Consider the following 26,951-nt stretch of genomic DNA (forward strand, 5'->3'; position numbering starts at 1 on the left):
TTATTGGGTATGTTATTTGTTTTCACTAAGTAAAGTTGTCTTTTTTATCCTTATTGTAATAATAATTTAGATGTGCATCGGCAACAATTCGTAAAACTGATCACATCTATTTAATTACACAAACGTAAAAACCTATAATGTTCAAATACAGTGGCGGCGTAAGGCGTGGGTGGTGTGGGCCACCGCCCACGGCCTCGCTGTGCAAAGGGCCTCGCGCCAGAAATTTGAAAAAAAATCCAAGGGCCTCGCAAACTCTTGCCCACATTAAGATTCGATCTTGAGCCGCCACTGGTAACAAACATTCACGGCCTCGCGGTGCAAAGGGCCTTGTGAAATTTGAAAAAGTACAACATAACTTTGGGATCAGAGTACTGAAAAAAAAATAAGGGCCTCGCAAACAGTATCTTGCCCACAGTAAGATTCGCTCTTGCGCCGCCACTGTTCAAATATTGTAACTAAATTATAATATCTAAATAAATTCGTAAATTTTTGCTTGGGTTTAAATGAACTTGATTTCAAAATAAATGATCATATTATGAACTATGTTTTGATTGGTTTTACGATATAACATGATATTAAAAAAAGAAGGAATAATATTATTCGAATGATTACACACCCAAACTTATATCCTTATGGAGGATAAGGATATAAGTTTGGGTATCCATCCTCATTGTCAATAGCTCCACTATAATCGTTGAACTATTCGTTACATTAATAGAAACATTTTCAAAACTAACGTGACCTTTTACTTGGGCCTAAATGTTTTCAAATGGTTTAAAATCCTGTTGGTAATGAGGTAACCATAAAATAGAATGACCAAGTTCCGCTATTATTTGATCAATTAAGTATTTAATTGAATTTGAAACTCTGTTTTTCCCCAAAGACTATTTTTGGATTCAGTGGTCGCCTTATAAATAGATACTTATTGAGACTTTATATATTTGGCTTTTATTAACTGATTTAATGAAGCCACTTTGACAAAATATCAACAAATAAATAATATTCACTTTACCATTAACTTGTCACGCAGTGTAGGGAATGTTTCACTAACTATTATTAATACAATATGATAACATAATTATGTACCTATATATTTCACCAAAAAATGATTAGCTTTATTCATAATATTATAACCATTGATTGTAAACAAATTCTATAATATTAAATCCTTCTTCAAAACTCTTGGTGGCTGAATTAAGAATACTTTAAATAACTCATATTTTAATGTAATGATCTTAACATTGTGATAAAAAAACATACATTAAAAGATTACAGTTATATTATAAGAATGAAATAAAGTTTTTTTCAAGTTGACAACTCTCTTATTAAATGTCAATGTCAAAAACTGGTGGTCGAAAATATCAACAAACCAACAAAATATTTTTAAAATGTGCCTTTAGAATTTATGATAAGTCCTTGTTTTATATAAACAAAGCTTATAAAGATGTTTCACTGTCTTGTATTAGTAAAAAATATAATTAATAAATGATTTTTTTGTAATTAAATTGTAGAAAAAGAGATGTAATACTAAAGTGAGAAAATATTAAATGTTATTAAGATGAATTCATATAAATGTGTAAATTGTGGCGTTGCTGCCAGTGCCCTGTATAAAACATATGGGCCTTCTGTTTTAAAATTAACAAAATGTGTAAGTATTTGAAGTATGGGAATATTTTAAACAGTTTTATGAAAGTTGGTAAACAGTACTATGAAACAAGAACTGAAATTATATGTATCAAAGAGAAAAAAAAACATATTCTGGCATGTAGTAATGAAACTAAGAAAAGTAAATTTTATACAAGTTATAAAAATGCTTAATTTTGTATAGTTATAGAGGAAATATTAAAAAAAAAAACTAATTTCATTTCAGGAGAGTTGTAAAGGAGTGATAGACAAATACATAGAATATGATCCAGTGATTGTAATGATTGATCTAGTTCTAATGTCTAAGGAAGCACAACGGCATATTATTTATAACACTGAATTTAAGGTGGGTATTGAAAATTATTGATTTAATTGGTTAACTACTGAGTATCTTGCCGGTTCTTCTCCTTAGAATGTACTTTCTGAACTGGTGGTAGAGTCACATCACTTAGTTGTTAAATGACAATTGAAAAGTGCTTGTAACAGGTTCAGTCAAAATTACAGCAATTAGTTGAGCTAATATTGTCTAATTGTATACTAAATTGTATAGATCTTTAATAAAGAATGGATAAAAGCTTTCTGGTAATTTTCTTTATTATTTGAGATAAAATTATTTACAATTTTTTTCAGTCATATTGGAAGCTATTTATAATTCTCATAATGTTGGAAACATATGGAGTATGGCGGAATGATAGTCTCTTTAATATAGCTATTAATACAGTATGCAATATCAAAAATAATAGTACAATTAATTCTACTTATATGTAAGTATTATTATTTTTTAAATATATTAGTAATAATTATATTGGTAATATATTTTTTCAATTTGGTATTAATCAAAAAGTTGTTCTAATAGAGTCAGTGAGTTAATGTATGCATTGTGTATTTCGAAATCTGGCCCTCGTACATGTAACTATTATATGTCTTAATTATTTGTTGAGATGGCCCAATTGATAGAATGCATTCATTCTAGATTTCATTTCAGATTGTAGGTTCCTCAACTAAATTTTCTAGTGCTTATTTTTTGTTTACCTTATATCTTGTAAATGTGTCTAATTTCAATAAAATTCTGCCAAATAGTATATTAACCAACTTGTATCTCAGCAGTGTGGTGGATGAGGCAAGCAGTGGAACATTTATTAGCTACTATTTCTTTAATAAACACTATTAGTCAGTGATAAAGAGTTGCTGTCTAATATTGTGTATATATATATTTTTCAGTTCTTTACCAATAAATATATCAGTACCAGAGCCTTGGATGAGTGATTGTAAGGGCTGGGCATATGAGGAGAAGGAATCCTTGGATCTCTTTATATGGGAGAAAGACTTTTACATTCAATTCTTGTCCATATTTACCGGTATGTACATATCATTTGTATAGGTGCATAGCTAGAGGAACTGGCCAATAAACGAATTGGTAAGTGGTCACCATAGCCCATACATACTGGCACTATAAGAAATTTTAAACATTTTTTTATGCTCAATGTATATTCAATATTGGGAACTAAGGTGTTATGTATCTTATGTACCCAGCCTGCTTTATATTATACTAGCTATCTAAATGTGAGTTCCTTTCTTTATGCCTCTACCCCCCACCACTTGGCCATCTAACAGCAATATATATACTTATGTTTCTCTTAACATGCTACTATGTGTATATCGTACATTTATCATAATCTGTTTCAGGTATAATAGTATTCATCACAATAGTTCACTTGTTAATGAAGCTGTTTAAGAAATTTTGTTTTCAAAATGAAGGTAATATATATAATAATATAATATTATTATTTTTTGTAAAAGCAAATTAACCTATGTTGTGTAAAGTAACAAGTAAAAATAAATTTGTGTTACTGTTTTTAAGTATTGCTTATTGGCGGAATACCGCAAATGTAAACCTGTCCGAATATTATCAACTGATAGTGGTACTTAAGAAGACAGGCATAAACAAAGCCCTACCGAGAAGTTAATAGTTTTAGTCATTTAAAGGAGTGTACTGGGAAGGATAATTTTCTGTATAAAATGTGCCCCCGAAATCATATTAATTTGAATGAGAGAGGAATTAGAATGTGTCTTAATGTCTCCTTCAATGAAATCAATAAATGCCTTATTACAAGAAGATATTGTATAGCGACAGTGGCGCCAGTAATTTATGGAACCCTTGTTTAATAGATTTCATAAACCCTTTTTGGGCTAATGATTTTTACCTTAAAGGATAAAGTTAAAATCATTAGCCCAAAAAGGGTTTATGAAAAAAGGTAAAGGATTTTGTAAAGGATTCTCTTATTGCTTTTATTGCTTATACAGCTGCACTTCATGAGATCCCGGATAAAAGAAATGAAATAAAAATACTTTGACTTTTTTTTCAAAAATTCTAGAAATTAATACTATTTTATTTAAAATAATGACGATTATTCAATTGACTGATTCCAGTTTCATTAGCAAGAGTGCTGAAGTCATTTTCGTTGGCCAACATGAGCCTACTGTTCACGCTACCCATGCTAGTGTGGGGTAACTCTGACACCCCTCCCGTTACCAGGCTGTTGCATTACTTGATGGTCTTCGTGTACAGTTTCATCTTCTTCTATAACACATTCCGAGGTGAACAAACTTACAGCTTGTTATATTAGGAATTAAACCGGTAACAAAACAGAGCACAGTATTGTGAAACTTTGAACGGTCATCGTTCTTTCAGATATTTGTTTATTAGATTATTTGAATAACAAAAGGTCAGCTGATTATCAGTAGTCATCGGCCATTTATTTATCAGCATTCACCATCAACCTTCAAAGGTATGAAAACAGAGTATAGATAAGGGGAAATAATATTTCAATGCAAGTTTCTGCCCCTTTTCACAAAATGCTTGCACACTGGACAGATGTATGCTAATTGATAATATGAGCTAACAACTCACAATTGTTTTTAAAGCTATGGGTATTAGTCTTAAAATGAAGTCTCGAATGAGAAAATGAGTCTCTAAAATGAAATTTATTGATGTTTAATGATAACAAAAACCTATCTCGTTTCAGTGTTATATGAGAGCCCTAAAATAGTGACTGCGATAGTCCTCACTATCAGTTACTGTATCAAATACTTGACTACGTTCCACATGACGCCGTTTATAAGAAAAATAACAAGATAACAATAACAAGCGGCAAATGAAAATAACACTTAACGCCAAAAAGTAATATTGTGACATACTAGCTAACTATGAATTGCCTAATAAGTTTTATTTTCTTTTAAATACCTAAGAAAAGTGAAAAATTTCATACAATAAAACATCAACATTACACATATTTAATGCCGATACATTCTCTTTATGTAACAAATGACAGCTTAACAATTTAAACAAATGAATATTCGAACTAAACTAGTACCTTATGAGTTAACTTAATCCACAAATGTATTATTTGTGATAGATAAGGAATTAGAACAGATTATTTGAAGGATCCTGTCAATGTTTAAATACAAATTAAAATAAACTGGCTTATTTATTCATTTTAGGATGTGAAAATTTGCCACCTATTGGTAAGCCATCCTTTAAGTCTTGCAAATATACTGACTCACTTACCTTAAAAACAAGAAAACTAACTTTGTTTACATATTTATTGCTAAAATTGATATTTGAGCCTTACCAAATTTAATTGTAAATATTATGTAAATATTCTTTGTAGTAAATAAAATAAATATATTTGCAATATCACAGAGTATTTATTTTGCAAAATATATCTGACATTCAATTTACATCTTGGTAATTCTTTATTAAAACTGTACTTATATTAACATACAAATATACTTTTATACATATCAATCGTAATTAATTATTATCGAAGCTAAACAAAATATAATCAAAGTTGTCCATTTTTTTTTTCTCTGGAAGACACCTCAAATTTAATTACATGACTGTTATTTAAAAAAAAAAGAAAGACTAAATTTCAAATACAATTCGAGCTTAGAATAAAAAAAGGAATGTTTAAAGAAACCTTATTTTAAATTTTAAATTGACAAAATAATAACTCTTTATTTTAAAATAACCCTTGAATTCTTTATTTGAAATAGCATAAACCTAAAATATAATTTATTATTATACTTATTTATTGATGTTGACATATGCATTGAGTTTTTCTTTGAATAAATTCTTGAAATTTTACACATGGCAAGTTTAAATGTTAAAGAGGATTCATAACATTAACTTATCACTGACTATGCAAGCATATGAGAGATCTATGCTAAGATACTTTATCAAAGAACCATCAGGTAGGTGTCATACTGAAGACACAATTGCCGCTAAAAATGGCAATTAATAAGTAAAATTAATTGTTTCTGTAGTAACCATGTATAAATGTTGATAATATCAATACAAATCATTGTTATATTAGACTATGTGTCATACATGTACATATAGACAAGTATTGATAAAGTAATATTATATTTCAAAGCAAAGTATTAGATGAGTTTGCATTTTGCATAAACAATGTGCAGACTTTATTACATTACATGTAAGACAAAGAATCTATTTTTAAAACATCCAATGTCACTAAACACAAGTCACCTTCAATGTATTTCATCATCAAAACTGTTATTTAGTATTTTTAAAGACAGATAAAAATAAAAATATATAACTAATATCTATGCTTGGCATAATATTTTGTGCATGTTTGACTATATTAAATTATAAAAAAAAAAATCACAACTACCTACTATAACATAACATCGTTAAAAAAATGTCTTAAAAGATTGAACTAGCTGCTTATCATTCACAACATACAAATAAAATTGGTTTAGGCAATTTGTTTGAGACAGTTTTATGATTTCGCCAAAATTATTATCATTCATAACCAAACCGGTGGCCCTTGTAGAGAGACATAATACAAGCTGTCAAAAATAATTATAAATGTGTTTTATTATTCTGTTCCTTGTAAAATTTTCAGAGGGAAAACATATAATAGTTTTTAATATTAAATATATTCATATAGTAATTATTCTTTACTAAAAATTATAAGGAACAAAGTTGGTTATCGTTACCACAACAGTCTTTGGTGAAATTGAGCTCAAGCGATAAAGTATAATAATCACCATTATAGAGGCTAATGTTACATTCACTACGCTAAATATATTTATGAAGGTTAAGGAAATGGCAAGTGTATTTATTATAAATTATTATAGCTTATTTCATCATACACTTTATAAATTATTAAAGATTCAACAGATCTATTTTAAATTTATTTAAGAATGTGAACAACCCTTTTTATCATTTTTAATTACATTCGTTTTATATAACACTTATGTACAAAGAATTAAATATTTATTTACCAAGCAAATAACAATTTTCTATATGAAAGAATTTATAGTGGGTATTGTGATTATGCCATTAGTGTTAGGCACCTGGGTTAGTTTTTCGACTATATAATTGCAATTGTTTTCCAAGTGATTAATGTTACGAACATTCTTACCATTCTAGTTGTACACAGTTGTAATTTGTAAAGTGAGATTTTAATTACACTTATATTCTTTAATTTCAATTTGTCCCTTAAAGCATATGAATTTCATAAGAATTAAATTTTTATTACTGATAGAAATTATAATAGGTTTTCTAAAACTTTTCATTTTTTATAAAACTGCTGTAATAAAGAATTAATCTATGGTTTTACTGTTGTATCATTACAATTGTTTAGTATATTTATAAAGCAACTTTCCAAAGAAATAGAAATAAATAATACCCAATTAAAATTAAACAATATAATCTAAATTTATAATAATTATTATATATTCAACAAACAGGAAAATTATAGTATAAATCATATTACTCAATACATAGCTTGGTATATAAATATTCAAATTTTGTTGCTATTAATATCTAAACAAATAAATTATGACCGATCGAGTTGAGATTACGGGACCAATGGTGGATCGTCTTGTCCTATCATCACATCCTCATACATAACATCGTTACTTCTTTTTAAATTAATCTTTTGATGAATATATTCAATCAAATTATATTTCCTAATGACTAAAACCAGGCCAGAAACGACGAGAGCTATTGTGAATATTGAAACAACGGCGGCTGTAGCGTCGTGATTCGACGATGACTCTGATTCAGCGACGCAGTCGTCTCCATTCCTGACATACTGTTCTAAACAATAGCATTCATTTGACGTTCCATTGCATACTTGATTATTCCCTGGGCAGCTATACAACTGGCTTGTGTTGCAGAACAGGATATGCTCTGTTAAAAAGAATAAAGTTCTCGAATATCACGTCCTGAATGAATTGATTCAATTAAATAATTGTTTAGGTACTTACCCGTGTATGCGTAAGATATGAAATTTATTATTATTGTTGCAATAATATCAACGATTTTGATACCCATATTTCTCGTGTATAGGTCTCTTGAGGACTCACATCACAAATTTTAACGGGATTAAGCAGTTTTTGTCTATTTCGCTTTCGGTGAATCTTTATTCGACTTCGTCGCGCAAGCAAAACAAATGTCAATTGTCATATTGTCAAAATCAAAATGTCACTCAACAGTGACTGCAGACTGTCTATGTCTAAAGTTTTTTTTTTTTCTGCTCTGGCTTATATCGACAGTTATTCAGTCTGTGTTTTTTTTTTTTAAATTAAGAATAACGTTTTGTTAATACCGAGTTTAAAATAAAACAATAATAATATTTCATAATTTATTTATAAATCATTTTGAAGAAAATGACTGTTTAATACAATTTTCAAAAGACACAATTCGAATTATAACAAATAATATATTAAATTTCATCTTCAAACAATCTTCTTAATTTATATATTAAATAATAATAACAAATTTTAAGTCTTTGGTTAATTTAATTGTGTTTAAATTTGCCTTCTCTTATTAGATACACTTTGTACGATAATGTGTTCTAATACATTTAAAAGACGTTACATTTAATTTAGAAATTATATTCATCTCCAGTGCCGTAAGTATACTTTTCTGGAAGAATGTAGTCAGCAGGATCGTGACCTACAGCTTCTACTCCGCCATTGCCATCATGAGGACCCTCTCTATTTAAAAATAAAAAATATATCACAGAATACTATTATACTAGTCTATTTTTATTGCAACTTTTAATCTTTTTGTTAATGAACTCTAAGCTTTTTAAATATTCTACGTCAAAAGAAAACATAAGCTCTTAAATAAAATCGTAAAATCACAAAAATATTAAATATTCCTTTGATCATACCTTAGTTCTTCGTGGTCTTTCGCTGGCTTTTCAACTTTTTCTTGTTCTTCTTCTTCAGCTTCTGGATCCTCTTCACGATATTTCTCTAGAATAATTTATATATTGGATGAAATAAATTTATGACACCTAACTCATTTTAAAACACTACTACTTGCATCTCTTTAAGTCAGTTAATTACTTCATACTGCGATACATTTTGGATTGAGACAAAAATTAAATAAATCTACTTAGAAAATTATCAAAAGTATCGACTTAAAATTTTGAATGGTCGTAAAACGAATATTGTGCTATATCCACCTCTTTTCTCTTGAGGATGACTGTGGGCTCCTTTGTGGCCTTCTTCATCTTGTCCAAACGAGTCTTGAGTTTCTAGCTCATAATTGTCTCCGGCCTTCTTGTGGTAGGAATCGAAATGTTGGTAACCTTTCTTGCCGCCGCCAGTCTTCTTTCTGGAATATCCAATCTCTCCGTCACCTTCGCTTTCGTAACTTTTGTGAAAATTTGCTGGCTGAAAGATTTGTGACGATAAATATAAATTGTTTATTTGTTAAATAAATTACTATTACTTTTGATTTTAATTTCGTTTCCTTTTGGTAGGTTCAATATATGTAATATAATTATATTTCTTATAATATTTAATGCTAAAATATAACATATTTTAAATGCCATCCAATGCAATAAATAAGTATAAGGTTGAAATAATTAATAGTGGGTACTTACGGGTGCAGCCCTGGTTTCCCTGACATATGACCCAACTGACATGGTGTCATCGACCATTTCCAAATCATGAAGCGTTATAGCCGGCATAGCTAAAGCCAGGTGCAAAAAACCCAATGCAAGTAGCCTTAATTCCATTATTGCTCTAAAATAATTTAAAGTCTAAAAAATATTATTCGCTAACAGCAATACGTATTTTTTTTTATTCTCAGTAAAAATAGCTTTAAAAAGTAATGGTTCTTGGATAATTTGGTTAATTATTGAATTTAAACAAAAACGACGTTAACCACATAAATCTTTGTCACGTCTCTGAGTTTTTACCTATAAATTAACAAAAACTGTTCCGTCAGTCAGTAGCGCACCGTTTACGAACTCCACATTGTAGTTCAAATCTTGTATTTTATATAACGGTTGATTGCAACCGCGAAGTGTTTCACAACACGACGCCAGCTCCAGTACAATGCTTCTCACTTACTTCTTACCTATTGTTTATAGACTAACTATTTTATTTACAATTTTCTTTTAATCTTATTACTCAAATGCATTGAAATATTGCTACAGTACAGTTTTTAGGTTTTACAGACAAATCTCGTTTTAAATATACTAAAACCTCGGAAATCGTCACCATCTTCGGTTACCAGTTTTCTTTATTATATAAAAAAGGTCTTCTTATTTATTTTTATATTTGATACACATATTGACGATCCGAGATTTCCTTGATCCTAGATTTATTGAGACCTTCTTCTCAAAGGGAGAGGAGGCCTTAGCCCAGCTGTGGGAAATTGACAGGCAGTTGTTGTATACACATAATAAGTATTTCTCGTGGTCGAAACTTTTATTTAGTTATCGAAGTTCGTTTTCAAAAAGGTATAAATGCATCATTCATGAAGACAAACAAAAGACCGATAAATTTGGATATTAATTGAGAGATTTAATACAAAAAGCATTTTATTTAACTTGATAGACATAATTTGCAATTACGTAAGCACTTGCAATAATTGTTGGAAAATCCGTCGTCGTTGCCAAAATATTTCGAGGGCGAAATTTCAACGGATACCCATTGTTGCGAATGGCGATTCACAAATATAGACGTGATTTAATTTTGTAATCGAGATTTAAAGAACAGAAAGCACGAAATGATAATATGTCGCAAATAGCTCATTGGAAACGTATTTGTGGTTCTATACCGTGTGCAGTGATCCGCGAACTGTCTCATATTACGTAGTCCATTTAAATATCGTATCTATGATTAATGTGTTGATTATTTTTATAATAATGTGGTTGTTATTACGTATTATATAAACGATTATATTATATTTCGATGTTATAATCGAAACTCGCGGTTTTATTCGTGATTTTTGGTCATGCTGGTTTTTTTACTACACGTTTACTTTTGTTTTTTTATTGTAAGCTACCGCGATTTCACGTGTATAAATTAGAATCTTTATAAAAAGGTTTTATATTGAAGGGCAATAGAAAAAGGGCGTAGAAAACTATCTTACATCATTTGGGTCATGGCCTTTACCGAACTTACCAGTTTCATCACCATCGGATGAGTAGTCTAGGAAAGCATACATTTTTACAAATCTTCATGTTTATATATTCAAATATCATTCGAAGATTTCAATATTTTTATAACAAGTATCTAAGGGATCAAAAATTCAAAGAAAACCAGTAGCTTTCCTGCTGGTTTAATTTGACATGCAGTTACATTGTGTAAAATGATGATTTCAAAAATATTGTGAAAGCCTACTCGAATAAAGTATATTTTGATTTCGATATGAAACGATTGCATCGTTATTTGACATTAGAAATAAAACGATTGTATTTGTATTCAGCGAATTCTGTATATTTTCAGCTATCACCAAACCGTCAGTTCCAATTTCGATTCAATCAAGTTGCTATATTAAGAGTCAAGTTTTTCCTGTATTGGGAAAGGCTGTATAAACTTTAATTGTTTTTCCTTTTTCAGCCGCTTCTTCACTACTTGGCGTGTCGTTCGAAGCTAATTTTATAGAATTCGGAAGAACTTCAAAGTTTAATTCATATTCTTTTTTTAATCGTAGTTCATCCAACACTTTTGCTCTGTGAAAAGAAAATGATTTGTAAATAAACCTGTAGAATTAAATATGCCTGAATGTGTCTTATTGTAATTAACTTTTCGAATGACTTTTAAACGAAGTTCGGTTTTACTTTTTTCGACGTAATGAGTTCGATCAGTTGTTTTTTTATTGTTTTTTTGTTTGTTTTTATGGAATAGATTGGCGGACGAGCATATAGGCCACCTGATGGTAAGTGGTCACCATCAACCATAGACAATGACGCTGTAAGAAATATTAACTATTCCTTACATCGTCAATGTGCCACCAACCTTGGGAACCAAGATGTCATGTCCCTTGTGCCTGTAGTTACAATGGCTCACTCACCCTTCAAACCGGAATACAACAATACTGAGTACTGTTATTTGGCGGCAGAACAACTGGTGAGTGGGTGGTACCTACCCAGACGGGCCCTACCACAAAGAAAAATTTACAAAACAAATAGTCTTTATTTTACAAAACCTTGTCGTATTTAAGAAAAGCATAAGGAGTGCTATGACTACTAACATTAGGTTATTGTCAGTCACATCGAAGCGTAGAACTTGAAATCCTGAATCTCGTCCCCTCTGAATGGAGTTTTTGGCAAGCATATGAATAATCTCCGTCGCTCTTGGGATATCTGGTGGTACCATTAATAGTACCTATGAATAAAATAAAAGGGATATTATTTATTGGCCCAATAATTACATTGCATGATAAACATTAATTTACTAAGCCTCGCACTTCAAGTATATCGTTTTTATGCTGTTTTGTTTTTTGTGAGCGTTTTTTACAATTGGCGAATGAACTTACTTGTAATATAGTATGCACGTCGTATTTGTCATGTAAGGCTGGCGCTCTCAAACAATGTGCTGTAAACAACATTAGTTTTCGTGATCGAGAACAACGCATACAGCGAGCCCATTTCTCCAACATGGTTGCGTCCCAAGGACACACTGAAGTACTTATTGCGAGACCTCGGATCTGTGACCAGCCGCGTTTGGCCTCTTGTTGTTCCGCTAGCATTGAGTGACCTGGTATAATTTAGTCAGGAAAATGGAATGTTCGTAAATAAATATAATTAAATTATTTTGCTTATTAAATTGTTCATCTGCAATTGCAAGGATCAAACAAAGCCGTGCATAATGTTTCGAATTCATTATATTTTAACTCAATTGCAAGGATCAAACAAAATCGTGCATAATGTTTCGAATTCATTAAATTTTAACTCAATTTAAATTATATTTATAAATTCTATATTATAATTTAAATTACGAAGTTTGACAAATAGGCCACCTCGCACTGTGGTAGTCCCATCAGCCTATATACAGTTTCCAATGATCTCTATCACTCATACTTATTTTTGAATATACATCAAAGATATCAAATTTTAATAAGAGACAATATTCAAATGTTAAAAACTACTTCATCTTTCTTTCAACAATATTTGATGATTTTTTTTTATGGTCAACAAAAGAGATTATAATACCTTGAGCTAAGGTTCTGGCGATGTAATCAGATAACACGACGTTATAATTGTTGGAGCCAGGCGTCTTGTTGACGAGACCTGGCCAAGCCAGCCGAGAGTTTTCCCGTACAAATCGAAGGATACGAGGCACATCTGCGGGTCGGGCACGGCGTACTCGCATCCTGGGCTCGTCTTCTGTACCTTGTACCTACTCAAACAGTATAACTTAATGTGTGAATACAAAATATATCATACTGAAAAGATGTATAGAAACTTTTTATTCATAGGTAATTTTTTTCAACAACAACAGCCTGTCAGTTTCCCACTGCTGGGCTAAGGCCTTCTCTCCCTTTGAGGAGAAGGTTTGGAACATATCCCATCACGCTGTTCCAATGCGGGTCGGAGGAATGCACATGTGGCAGAATTTCTATGAAATCAGACACATGCAAGTTTCTTCACGGTGTTTTCCTTCACCAATGAGCACGAGATGTGCACACAAATTAAGCATATGAATATTCAGTGTTGCCTGTCTGTGAACCGCAATCATCGTTTAAGATGCACGCATTCTAACCACTGGACCATCTTGACTCGAATATACATATGTATATTGAATAATAATTTCTGCGAGGGGAGTTACTACACCCTATCGGCTATTAGGTTAACATTTTTTTACCGAAATTACTAATAAAAATTTCGTCAAATGTTAGGGGAATAATAATTATCAACTAACCATTATTTGCTTCGATTTTGAATCAGCTTTGGTCTTATCGGCGTAATTTCGCTTGAATTCACATAAATTGACCGTTTTAACTTTACACGTCGGCATCTTGGAGAAAATATTCTTTGTCGATAATAATTTGAGGAAACTGATTATTAACGTCATTGTAAGCGGTGATGTGGGGAATAATTATAACTATTTATGTTTCCGGTGTAACATTTTCAGCTTTTTTTATTATTAGGTTTGATATAAATAATTATTTAATATGACATGGCCGCTTGGTGACAGCTGATCTGACTGATTTTTTTTTATAATTAAAAATGGACTATTTATTATCGAATTGTATTTAAAGATTGTATATCAAATATAAATTTATAATAAAAAAATTCAAATATTAAAAAAAAAAAAACAATAGATTTTCTTTAGAATTTAAGTTCCTGCTGAATATTTTTTTTCTAATTTTTTTTCCAAAATAAAAGTTATAATTGTTTTGCTTTTTATGATACTATTTTCAAAGTTTTTTAAATGACACTATAATGACAAAAATTATTAAACATGATGAAAGAATTCAGAAAATGATTTAGCAAAAAAATATCCAGCTAAATACAAAATTTCATAAACTAACATAAAAAATGAGGACAGAAATCCCAGCAATGATCGAAAATTTGCAACAATGAATTGCTATAGAATATTGAAGTATGCCATGCTGGTGGAGCGGTGTGTACAGCCCCGCATCAATTTGCCAATCAAACGATTTACCAAGTCGTCAGCATGTGACGAGTGCTTTATCCCAGACAAAAAGCCGGTATGAGTATTTTAATTGCATTTGACTATAGCAATCACCTAAGTTCAAATTATTACATACTATCCAACTGCTTGTTTAACTTAATTTTCATCACCTATTAATATTACCTTAGATTAGAATACCTTCAAAACAGTGCCAATAGTGTATTAGTTCTAAAAGTTGTTCGATATAAAAAACAGTTCAAAAGTTAAATTCAAACTAACCTACACTACAAGTAATAGTAGTAGAACTAATATAATAAAATAGGTAAGTCTGTATGTTATCATAAAGTACTTAACATCATTTTGAGCATGGTACCTTAACAATAAAATAGACAAAAAAGAAACTAAGTTCTTTCGCCATACCCTGGAAAGACTCCGAGACTTCCGAACCAGTGTTAGTGTTTGAAGAAGTATGTAAGTGTAATGCTTCTATATTGAATGAACAAAAATTTTAACAAAAAGAAAAACCGACTTCAAACGAAACACAATTTTAAATCAAATTAATGCACTAAAAAGTAATAAAAATAATTGTGTATTCAAAATATTTTAGAGTCGTCCTAAGTAAAATAAAATGACAAATATTAGACTACTTAAAAGTCGTATTTACGATTATATAACGTAGTTATAGTTACCACATGGCATTAGCTTTTAAACAAAAAAGAAATTATCAAAATCGGTTCACCCAGTGAAAAGTTATAAGGTAACAAACATAAAAAAATACACACGAATTGATAACCTCCTACTTTTTGAAGTCGGTTGATAGTAGCATTTGAGTTTGAGTTGAGTTTTATGCTTCTAAGTTCCCTAACAGAAGTCTCGATGTCCATAAAATTTTAACTATCTTTAGGAATAATAAATCGAGATGGCCCAGTGGTTAGAACGCGTGCATCTTAACCGATGATTGCGGGTTCAAATTTGTCTTTATAATTCATCTCGTGCTCAGTGGTAAAGGAAAACATCGTGAGGAAACCTACATGTGACAAATTTCATAGAAATTCTGCCACATGTGTGTTCCACCAACTCGCATTGGAACAGCGTGGTGGAATATGTTCCAAACCTTCTCCTCAAAGGGAGAGGAGGCCTTTAGCCCAGCAGTGGGAATTTACAGGCTGTTGTTTTGTTTGTTAGGAGTAATATGATCTTAATTTTTCAGTGTTTTAATATTAACACGGTCTCGGTGGAACGTGGAAATTCAAGTCATGCAAAATTAATAAAATCATTTCTCTATTCTCACTACTGGCCGAGGGAACCGAGCGTTGTGGGTCTCTGGATGTGTCTCGACTGTACCTACCTTGAAGTCCTTACAGACAAATATTCTAATTCTGGTACTTATGTTATTTAAATTTCTATAATTTACACCGAGAGGGCCTTACAAATAGAGAATAATTACACTTTAATCTTAGGTTTTTGATGAGAATTGCTGTATTGTAAACAACATACATACATTGTGTTCAAAGAAATTCTTAGACCCAATCAATCCTGATATAAAGCGTATGAAAATCAAAATAAGTTGAAAAAGTGTTCTCTGTTAAAAATTTAGTCAGTTTTACAAAAGACACAAAGGACTTACTTCGACGATGTCGACATAGGATATGATTCATATCTATTATAATGTGACAATTACCACCAGATGGCCTTATCGTCTAAGAAAAAAGTAGATTTTTATTGATACTTTTTTTTAAATATAATTTTTAATTTGCATTTTTGACAAATTTGGAAAAAAGCTAAAAAACCTGGTAACTCAGAAATGGTTCACTTTTGCATCATCTGTTTAGGGGTTAAAATGATTGCAAATACTAATCCCTATTAACGCCTAACGGAAATACGTCAAGTTACCAATAACCCTGTATATTTTTTATAAAATTTGGATGATATCACACGAATTGGCTAAGGAGGCTTTCAAAAAAGGTTTTAATGCTTTGTAGGTGACCGTCTTTTGGCATATGAATACATTCAGCGCACAAAAGAGAGAAAGCTGGTTGGTGTAAGCGTTGCTAACAAAACATACCCTTGGATGGTAAACGAGTTAGAGGAGTGGGCGCATTTTACATCATCTAGACCTGAGAGGCACCGAATGTACTTCATAGCACACTGCTTGAAAACTCCCAATTTGTTTAACAAGTACAATGTTAGCTATCTTTATGATGTAAGTTTTCATCTTTATAATGAAATAACAATGATTTATTCATACATTTTATTTCATATAATATATGGTTTAGGTTACATTCACAATAATATTTTATCTATATCTTTAAAAAGATAATGGTTTACTTTTTGAACGCTCATGACCCAAAAACTCGCTTAATATTTTGACATGATATTTGTACCATTAATATTCCAGATAATTTTCTCTAAGCATTATCATTCAATAAAATGTATGTGCAACGTAGCTACAGCAGCGTGTAGGTCTACATAGAAGTGATTTATAATGATTTTGTTTTTCTTTGTGCGTCAATCCCTTGAAAGCTACTGAACGGATCGGAATGAGATTGTGATAATCAACCTAAGGTGAAATGATTATATTGAATTAAGGTGGAGATACTGGGGACCTCATCCGATGTAGCTGGTCAGGGTGTCGGAACACTTCTGTTGCGTACAGTTCTCAACCATGCTGAGGAACTCCGTCATCCTCTCGTTCAAGTCATTGCTGTCAGTCAATACACGTATGTACAACTGCGCCTTTGATAGAATATTTAGCAATTTGATCAAGGATTTAGGGTATATTTAATTTGATAATAATCTTTTGGCTTATATTCTTCATCAAATAATTATTTCTGTTTCATGACTGTATGAATTTAATTGCAGGTCAAAAATCTGTGAAAAATGTGGAATGAAACGAGAATGGTTTATGGATTTTAGTGAATTTATTGACGATGCAGGGCAAAGGGTCTTCTTCCCTCGGAGGCCTCATCATACTGTGAGCATATATACCAAACATTTTAACCCAGCAGCTGGTGGACGGGAACCTCGTAAACCTCTCAATCTTTAGCGTAGCTACCAAGCTTCTGGTGTGTGTTTTGTAATAATTTTAACAGGCATAAATTATTTAAGATAACAAACAAGTGAAAATAAAAAAAAAATTGTACAATTGACTTGCATTTTGTTTGAACATATTTGAAATTCTTCTTATTAATGAGTTTGATATTATCTATTTAAAATATTTCGTCAGATTTAAGCAACACACTTTAATTAAAATTGTGTAATAAAACGAATCAAATTAAGTATGCCAGATTGTATTGTCGCCAGCACTAACATCAGCAGGTGTGTGTAAAATTCTGCTCAAGTTAGATCGTATTTGTTCATAACCAAATTGAAAGATTTGTCTCACACATATTGCTTACATACTTAACTGCATCATTGCAAAATCCCCAGAGTATGTTGTTTGTTTAAAAAAACACATTTAATATGTACATTTATTACAAACATTACAAAGTTACAATTACCCATGTAACAATTTATTATTAATAACAATATCGTACCATCACAACCAATAAAAAATGTTTATGTATGGATTATAATATACTTATAATCACAGAGAAGATAATTCTGGACGGAAAAATGAATACCACATATTGAATTAAATAAAAGATAAGAATTTTTAAGAGGTATAAAATTTGTACTTTTACAAAGGTTTAAAGAAACATTACAAATCTAAATTGATTTTGCTGATCTTATGTATATATATGTATGTAAACCTGAAACATAAATTCAAATCAACAGAAGCTAAACAGGCCACTTTAAAAAAGAAATTTATGTTAAAACGCGAGCTCAAACGAGAGGTCCAAGCGACCTTAATACCGTTACAACAACTTACCGATTTGTTCCGATGATTGTGAAAAGCATTGATAGAAAACTTTTTACATAAATTATTGTTTAATTCACAATTTACTGTGAAAATCGTTTTTTCTATATCTGGTGATGCAACACATATTGCTATATCTAGTCTACATTAAGAAATTATAACGAATAAGTATTTTAAGTACGAACAACGGAAAATATTGAAAATATCATTGAGCATAAGAAAGAAAGTGAATCACTGTAAAATTGTAAATCATTATCAATTATTAAAGAAATTGATTAGAAGTAAGTTTATTTTCGGTGGATTCTACTTTCGGAACCGGTAAGCAGCTTTAAAAGTACTTGACCTTAAAGAACATTTTAATAAGATTTCGATTAATACCCATAGGACATTATTCCGATGATGTCTTATTTCAATATCAGCAAAATCGTAAATAAAAAAATACAGTAAAACTAAGATTATAACAATTCAGTACCATTCAACAATATTTATAACTTTAAAACGCCCCAAACACAACTATGGCTCTTTAATCAACGGTCCTTATGGTTAGATGCCATATTCCCAGTGTGACCCGCCTTCTTTGCCGCCCTTCTTTCCGTGTTGGGAGTGATGCTGATTGTGCTCCTCGTGACCTGATTTTCCCTTATGACCCTTGTGGTCAGCGTCTAAATGTCCCTTGTTGCTGAAAAATCATAAAATAATATTAACATGGTGTTCAATTATGGTATATATATGGATGTAAAAACTCAATATTCTGATTGGACAAAAATTTCTTCTTCTTTGCGTAGGAGATTTAACAGCTTTCTTTCCATATTTTACGTTACGTTTACGAGAAACTTTATACATAGGTAACCTATATCTAAATTTCTCTCAACTTTGTTTCAGTTTTGTCACGCGGCTTAGCAGCGAATACAAATTAAATATAGTCACATATGATATACTTATTTCACTGTAGCATTTGTTCAGTCTTGTGACAGGCTGAATTTAAGTACAGGGTTTTTGATTATAGTCCATATTTTCCATTCTTTTGGGCTATATAAGTCATAAATATGTATAAAATGCTAAATGGGTTATTCAAGCAATAATTATTATATTCTTTACCTGTAGCCCTTCTTGCCATGTTCTGAGAAGTCATGTCCAGCGTTGACGTGGTGCACCTTCTTCTTACCGCTCTCGTTGCTGGCGTGTTTGGCATTGAACTTGCCATATCTGTGGTGTTCACCGCCCTTGTGGAAGTCGTCGTAGAATTTGTGCTCTTTATGGAATTCATCCTTGTGATATTTATTGTGGAATCCTTAAACAAAAATAGTATAGACGTTACTCAAAGATGTCATTGGTTATTATTATGTAGGGCTTTATTTTCTACTTTCATAATATTATGTTCACTGTCGGAAAATAGCTAATATATTGTTCAAGAATGAATGAATGAAGCATCTAACAAATTCACACTTACTATTACCTAATGTAATGGCAGTTAGTGCTATTGATTTCAGATGCGCGGTCATAATATTAATACGGTCAATATTTAAACTTCGAGATAATTTTACTCAAACAAACGACACACGTGAAACTTGAAACCCGGCTGTTCAAAAACAAAACTTATTTTAATCGAGTAAGTTTATTCGAAAAGAGTTTTGGATTATGTCATATTACAGGATTAAATTGGTACCACGGTTTTAGAACAAATTGTAGTATACAGTAAAGAAGAACTGGTAAGACACTAGTTGGTAGTTACTTTTTTTCTCCTATTAAATTAAATAGACAACATGCAATTAAATTAAACTCAAACGATATTTATTTATTAATGTTTAACTTTTAAGTTATTTACTTCACGCGTTGACAACAATTACAGTGACTGTCGATTTTTCTTTCAAAATACACATATATTATGGTGCACGTATTTACATAAAATTGCCGTGAATACATTGTTACGCAACTACATTATTTTTCCTTCGTTTTAGGAAGGCTCTTGATCAAGTTCGCTCCATGATGGGAATTAGTTATTCTTTATATTTCAAATATAAAAGAAACTGTTCAAGTAATTAATCATTTTGATTTTTTATTATATATGTAGACGGGTTAATAATTCACCTGAGACCACCCGGTGGCAAGTATTCAATATCGCCATAGAAATTGGCAATGTAAGAAATATTAACCATTACTTTGTCGTCTTTCTGTCAAAGGGGGAGCTAAGATGTTATTCTGTTCCTGCTACATTGGTTCATTCACCTTTCAAACCGTAACACAAGAATACGAATTGTTGTTGGTGGAATTCCACAAAGCTCCAAATAAAAAAATACATAATGTAACAATAAATGTGTTATCTCTGCGATTTTTTGTCTAAATAATAATATATGGCATAATACGCACTATTCCTTAGCTATCCCATTTGGTATATTATGTCACCTATAATTGAGATACTACTTAATTATAATTCAAGTCACAAAAACTCCATGATATATGAAAAATCTAACTTCAAACTATGCACCGTACCGTTGAGGTATCTATTAGTAAACATAACCGGGGAATACTTATTACATTTATAAATATTTACATAAACAATTGCATAAGTCAACGAAAAGGAAAACAAGAGTAACTAGGAATTTAACTCGTTACAGATAAAGGTAAATTAAGTGCTGAATTTTGCAATAACTGACTGACTAATGTTGAATTGATTGTATGTCTCAATGCGTCCGTCGCCGGCTATTGTTCGAGAAAAAATAAGTATTTTGCGGTCAAGTGAAAGCGAACGTCGTTAGTTTTGTTACATAAAGTTATTCGTTCGCGATTGATCACTTGACCTTATCGTAATTTTAAATAAATTATCTCCGCTATGCTGTCTATTAATCAGTAATGATTTCTATTTTCTCTTGTTTTTCATATTACGCGTAACGTGAATTGTGTAGAACCTTTATCAGTTTTGATAATGTTTGTGTGTTCGTGAAATGAGGTCATTAGGGCGCATGCCTAATGTTATGTCATTATTTATTTTATAACTAATAGTTTCTGCCCACGGCTTAGCTCGTGTGTGAAGGGTCAAAGGGTCAGGTTACTATATTTTTTGTACTACAGACGCGTGTATGAAGAATCTGATGATTATCGGTTGAGTAGTTAGGATTTGAAAAGGTAACAAATTGCTTTTATAATATTGGTTAGGATTACATTATAGAACCTGTTATATTTAAATATTTTAAATTGTCTTTGTATTATTTGTATGTTATATATAACCTTTGTTGTATTTTGGTATAAGTAGTTCACGTACCATATTTTTAAAATTAAACGAAAAAATGTTACGAACTCAATGGGGTCAAAAAACTATTACAGCGAAGCAAATTAGAAGCGACTTCACGCAAAACTAGGGTTATGGCTTACCGTAAGTCTCGAAACTAAAAGAGTACTTTTTACGGGTAAGTGAACTTGTGTTATTAACATGACCAACTAAAATTATTAATCTTAAATTGAAATAAATTCCGTATATACGTAGGAATACCTAGTACTTCATTAAAGCGTATATATGTAAAAAATAATGTTAGCGTAGCGTCAAACCTTTAGTTTTGTGGCCCTTTTTGTGTCCCTTCTTTTCACCGAAATGTGCTCCTCTGGAACCAAAAGCCTCTTCTTCGTGATCACCCTTGTGACCGGCTCTGTCGTGGTGCTTCTTCTTCTGGCCACCAGCTTCCTCATATTCCTTGCGATGAAGTTCGTCGGTCTTGAAGCCTTTAGCGCCCTTATCTAAATGATGTTCCGTTTTCGATTTCTTTGTATTCTGAAATTGTTTGAAATAATTTAATGTAAATGTTATAAAATAAACTATTTTGTTCATACGTATCTAATCTGTCTTGACATGGAGTGGAATGTCATTTGTATAAAAAGTTTATTAATTGAAAAACTAAATGAAAATAAAAACAATTATATGTTTTAATCGAACGCAATTTTTACTAAATATTGTTTTTCATTACTCAGCTAATGGAAAATCCTTATTGGGAAAATAAAATGAAAAATCGAAGCGATAAAATAAATATGCATTTTAGAAAGATAAGTATTTCATTGACATTATTCGATCTTATGATTTAACAAATCGACGAAAGGTTAATTATTTTTTTGAAATCGATTTAATTATATTTTAAAAAATAAATATTCGGTCAAGTGACATCAACGATAAAATTAAAATTTTAACAATAATTAATTGAAAAAACACATTATAAGTGATGTTTCTATTTTAGTTACTGAGATAAATACTACCATAAAAGATTTCTTATAGCAGACAAAAATGAAATAACTGATAATGACGTACATTAATGAAATATAATCATTGTAATGCACTAAATTTTTTAAAACACGCAATTACCGAATATAATTATGAATTAAACAAAGCGCCTAATTATCTTTTGTGTATTATAAACGCATGACGAGTTTATAATTCATAGAAAGTTATGCCATTGTTTGGAATTAAATAAATAATTGATTATTGTAATTGTATGGTGAAAAATATGACGTAATTTTTATAATTGGGTTTATTTTAATATATAATGATATCACTTTGTCTGAAAAAACTTATGATTTAAAAATGACTCATTGAGAATTCCCCACATTATTTTATACTAGCGCCTAGCCCAGCTTTGCATGAGTGCACTCATTCGTTTATTAAAAACTAGCGACACGCCCCGGCTTTTCACGGGTACAATACTGATACTAAATATACTACAGAATTTAGTTATTTACGACATCACATTACAATCTTCTAAAATTATCAGTGTTTCTTTACTATATTGTCCATGTATCATATACAAAAACCTTCCTCTCAAATCATTCTATCTATTAAACATATCCGTATCAAAATCCATTGCGTAATTTTAAAGATTTAAACTTATAAATGGATATAGGGACAGAGAAAGCAGCTTTGTTTTATACCATGCAGTGAAGTTAAATGATGAATTATATTTTCGAGTTGGATTGATAATTCTGTTTACAAACAAATTTTACCTTTTAGTAATATTAGTGATGTGTTACAAAGATTTTCATTAAAGTCGATATAAAATGTATTGAATTAATTATATTTGGTAAGGGGTGAACCACAGGCAAGCACCTACTGAACTTGTGTTTGCTTTATTTATATTTATAAATCATTTATAATTCTGTGGCAATATAAAGTTTGGTGTATTTTCTAACCTCTCAAGACGACCCCTAACCCCATATGTATGTCTGTCTAATAGAAGTGTCTAAAATATTGATAAATAGGCCTAATAATCTGGATAGGTTAGTCCGTCAGTTATAAATTGGATTTAATTTGGTGTAAAGTTTTGAATCTTGAGTGAGCCAGTGTAATTACAGATGCAGGGACACAGCAATTTAGTTCGTAGCGACGGATTCGTTAACAATGAAATTAATAGAAATGTATGAGGCTGTTGTTTATATTATCGGCGGAGGCGATTACTACAGATCAGATGGTCCAATTTCCATTTACTGTTTTGATGTGAAAAAACCAATTGATTATGAAGATTATTCTTATCAATATAACTGATAAATCTATTTAGGATGATAATAAAGATATAAATACTCTTTATGAGAAACTTTGTAATATATCGTACAGGCGATACGCGAGTTTTCTGGGTTACTTAGTATCATCCATTTATCAGATATTTTACCGCCAATCATCAATATTGAGTATTGTGTGTCAGTTTGGAGGTACCAGTAACAATAACAACCTTAACCTAACATAACATACTAGTCTCAGCTTCCAAGGCTGGTGGTGCATTGGTGTAATGTAAGGAATGGTTATTATTTCTTACAGCGCCAATTTCTATGGGTGGTGGTGACCAGTTATCTACAAGTATAGTAAAGTAACGGTCTGTAAATTTCCCACTGCTGACTTAAGGCCTTCTCTTCCTTTAAGGAGAGGGTTTGGAAAATTTTCCACCACGCTGTTCGAATGCGGGTTGGTGGAACGCACTTGTGGCAGAATTTCGATGAAATTAGACAAATGCAGGTTTCCTCACGATGATTTTATATACATTGCCTTGCTGGTTTGAACCCGCAATCATCGGTTAAGATGCACGCGTTCTAACCACTGGGCCATCTCAGCTCTTGTACGAGTATAGTATATATACCTATTATACAAAGTAAAATCTTAGTATTCCTAAAAAAATCTTAACACAAGAGTTTCCTCATTTGTACATACATATACAAAGGTTTGTTATAGCAAAAAATTTTCTAGAAGGACGTGTATCGAAGAAGTTAAGAATATAGTTTTTTCGTCTCAACAAGTTTCATCATCATTGGATGAAAAGTTAAACAACGCATAGGGACAAAAATACATACATATGTTAATTTATTTTTATTATATGCAAGGGTTCTGTGTAGTTTTTACCTCCTCATCAAATATTCTAACGCTATTAGTAATATTTAGTATTTTTGTTTTAGAAACCCTTCAGCCTATCAGAGTGAAGTAATATAACTACAGGCATCAGGGTGATAGAAACTTCGCTTCCAACATTGGTGGTGCAAAAATCAAAATAAACTTTATTATAGTAGGCTTTTACAAGCACTTTTGAATCGTCATTTTAAAATTAAGTGAAGCTACCATGCATTGGTAATATTATGCTTAAAATTTCATATAACTCTGTGATTGCTAGTGACCGCTTACCAGAAGTGGCTCATTGGCTCGTCTGCTTAGCTAGACTTTGAAAAATATATACACTAAGAAAAATGTTATTAAAATATATCCAATGTTTTGCATCTGAATCCTAATGAACACGTTAAACTTGAACTTGACCTTATCTTAAAAACGTCTTTTGCTTCATAGGAAGCGAATACGTAAAGTGAATAATTAATTATGATTAACCATGGCAAAAAGTTCAACGTCAAAGCAAAACAATTAATATTCTTTAAGAATTAACTAAAGTATATTACGAAAATTATTTAGACAGTAAAAAATTATGTAAATTATACCTGAATATACCTATTTGGAATAAATCGATGGCATTGAAATCAAATGTGATGCGGCGCTGGGTAAACTTTAATAAATTGTATTTTTTTACCGACTAACATAAGGTATAATCAAGTGTCAAATATTAATTTTTATACTTCATTAATACTTTTTCGATAATTCTACTTAATTCGTTTGAATTTCTTCTATATATCTATAGCAATTTCTACAAATATATTTACCAACCAAATCGTAGTAAATAAAATTATGTACTACTTTTAAATTTCTTACGTAGGTATGCCATAAGACATTTATTATGAAAAAATACAATTTAATTCAAGTTAATGTAATAATAATATCATAAATCAATTAAAACTGGATTGTAAAGGATAAAATAATACCTTATGACCGTGTTCTGCGTTATGGATGCCATACTGCTGGTGACCGCCCCCTTTAGAATGCCCTCCAGACTTAGAATGGTGTTTCTCCTTGTGGTGACCAGCTGCCGTTGACAAATCATCCGCTACTCTTAGAGGCTCTGAAGATAACGGCACAAAAGCGACAGGTTCCTCATTTGGTAAGGAAACAGAAGCAAAACTGTTTGGCTGACTAGGATTAGGGTGAGCAATATTAGAAACAGGTAAGGGTCCCAGAGCTGGTGCGGCAACAACTTGGACTGGTTCATACGACCTAGGGACACCAAAGGTAAGTGGACCGGCACTCACTTCTCTGTTCAAGCTACGAGCTTGGGGAGCTGGAGCATATACTCTGTGGTAGTGCTCAGCACTGGCTGCTAACATTTCCTCGTAAGGAGGCGAAGGGAGTGACGCCTCATCGTTGAACTCGTGTACTTCATATTGATGAACCTGGCGAGGCTGCCTCACGTGATCAGCCGAACGCCGTACTCTATATTTCGGTTCGTCATTGCAACCTCTCTTCACCCTAACGTGTTCTTCAAAGGGACCCTCTACATAAGCTTCTCGCTTTCTTCTATCATGGTTATCCTCTCTGTCATTCGAGTACGGTTCTTCCAAGTCCTCCTCTTCAACCCAGGGTTCCTCAGCGATTTCGGCGACCGCGATCGCCGCGAGGGTCAACACCCAGATGGCTGTTCTCATCTCGGACTGAGCTACTTGGAAACGTTTTTTGTTATATAGTTCTAACGAAGCCTTTCACTGTTGGCAAATCGCTGCTGACTTTAGTATTGCTCGTGAATAGACGCGTCGTGACTTTATATCGCGGGGTGTGCAAACATTTCGTCCGTAATGTTTACAGAGTTACGTTCGTACGGGATAAGCGCGTTGGAGGAACTGCGCGCACTCGCCGGCATAGAAAGCGTTCATAACTCGGTACAAATCGCTTCCCCTCTTGATTATTCGCGATTTTACGATAAGTAAAAACGATGACCGTGAATCTTACGACTTTTACTTGTGACGAAAGTGATGTAATTCTGATTTTTTTGCCAGTTAATACAGTTTAGATTCGGTTCATAATTTCAAATGTACCGTCATTATTTTTTAATTAAAAAAAAAAAGTTTTTGTATGCATATTTTCTTTAGGAATGGAAATTTAAACAGCTGTATTGTTTTTAAGTGACTTCATTTC

The 26,951-nt window shown here is 31.5% G+C and overlaps 5 protein-coding genes across 5 annotated transcripts; 2 read left to right on the forward strand and 3 right to left on the reverse strand.

The window, feature by feature from the left end:
* Nucleotides 1–1,364: 1,364 nt before the first annotated feature.
* Nucleotides 1,365–6,315, forward strand: LOC124544219 (protein ARV1). The gene is made up of 7 exons (XM_047122684.1): nt 1,365–1,648; nt 1,871–1,990; nt 2,275–2,408; nt 2,866–3,002; nt 3,331–3,402; nt 4,075–4,242; nt 4,671–6,315. The coding sequence occupies exons 1-7, from the start codon at nt 1,559–1,561 to the stop codon at nt 4,781–4,783; spliced, it is 834 nt and encodes a 277-aa protein (XP_046978640.1). The 5' UTR covers nt 1,365–1,558; the 3' UTR covers nt 4,784–6,315.
* Nucleotides 6,316–7,089: 774 nt separating this feature from the next.
* On the reverse strand, nt 7,090–8,170 carry LOC124544220. The gene is made up of 2 exons (XM_047122685.1): nt 7,945–8,170; nt 7,090–7,867 (listed from the first exon to the last, which is right to left on the reverse strand). Exons 1-2 carry the CDS (start codon nt 8,009–8,011, stop codon nt 7,533–7,535), a joined length of 402 nt encoding a protein of 133 aa, XP_046978641.1. The 5' UTR covers nt 8,012–8,170; the 3' UTR covers nt 7,090–7,532.
* Nucleotides 8,171–11,433: 3,263 nt separating this feature from the next.
* LOC124544498 lies at nt 11,434–14,112 on the reverse strand. The gene is made up of 5 exons (XM_047123089.1): nt 13,849–14,112; nt 13,140–13,326; nt 12,464–12,684; nt 12,179–12,312; nt 11,434–11,657 (listed from the first exon to the last, which is right to left on the reverse strand). The coding sequence occupies exons 1-5, from the start codon at nt 13,999–14,001 to the stop codon at nt 11,486–11,488; spliced, it is 867 nt and encodes a 288-aa protein (XP_046979045.1). The 5' UTR covers nt 14,002–14,112; the 3' UTR covers nt 11,434–11,485.
* Nucleotides 14,113–14,382: 270 nt separating this feature from the next.
* On the forward strand, nt 14,383–17,652 carry LOC124544509. The gene is made up of 5 exons (XM_047123104.1): nt 14,383–14,641; nt 15,776–15,947; nt 16,548–16,768; nt 17,155–17,285; nt 17,428–17,652. Exons 1-5 carry the CDS (start codon nt 14,510–14,512, stop codon nt 17,609–17,611), a joined length of 840 nt encoding a protein of 279 aa, XP_046979060.1. The 5' UTR covers nt 14,383–14,509; the 3' UTR covers nt 17,612–17,652.
* A 1,068-nt stretch (nt 17,653–18,720) lies between these two features.
* LOC124544513 (transcription initiation factor TFIID subunit 1-like) lies at nt 18,721–26,647 on the reverse strand. The gene is made up of 4 exons (XM_047123110.1): nt 25,748–26,647; nt 21,968–22,187; nt 19,523–19,715; nt 18,721–19,103 (listed from the first exon to the last, which is right to left on the reverse strand). Exons 1-4 carry the CDS (start codon nt 26,462–26,464, stop codon nt 18,968–18,970), a joined length of 1,266 nt encoding a protein of 421 aa, XP_046979066.1. The 5' UTR covers nt 26,465–26,647; the 3' UTR covers nt 18,721–18,967.
* Between the last annotated feature and the right edge of the window lie 304 nt (nt 26,648–26,951).

This window comes from Vanessa cardui, chromosome 4 (genome assembly GCF_905220365.1).
Source record: "Vanessa cardui chromosome 4, ilVanCard2.1, whole genome shotgun sequence".
Lineage (NCBI taxonomy): Eukaryota > Metazoa > Arthropoda > Insecta > Lepidoptera > Nymphalidae > Vanessa > Vanessa cardui.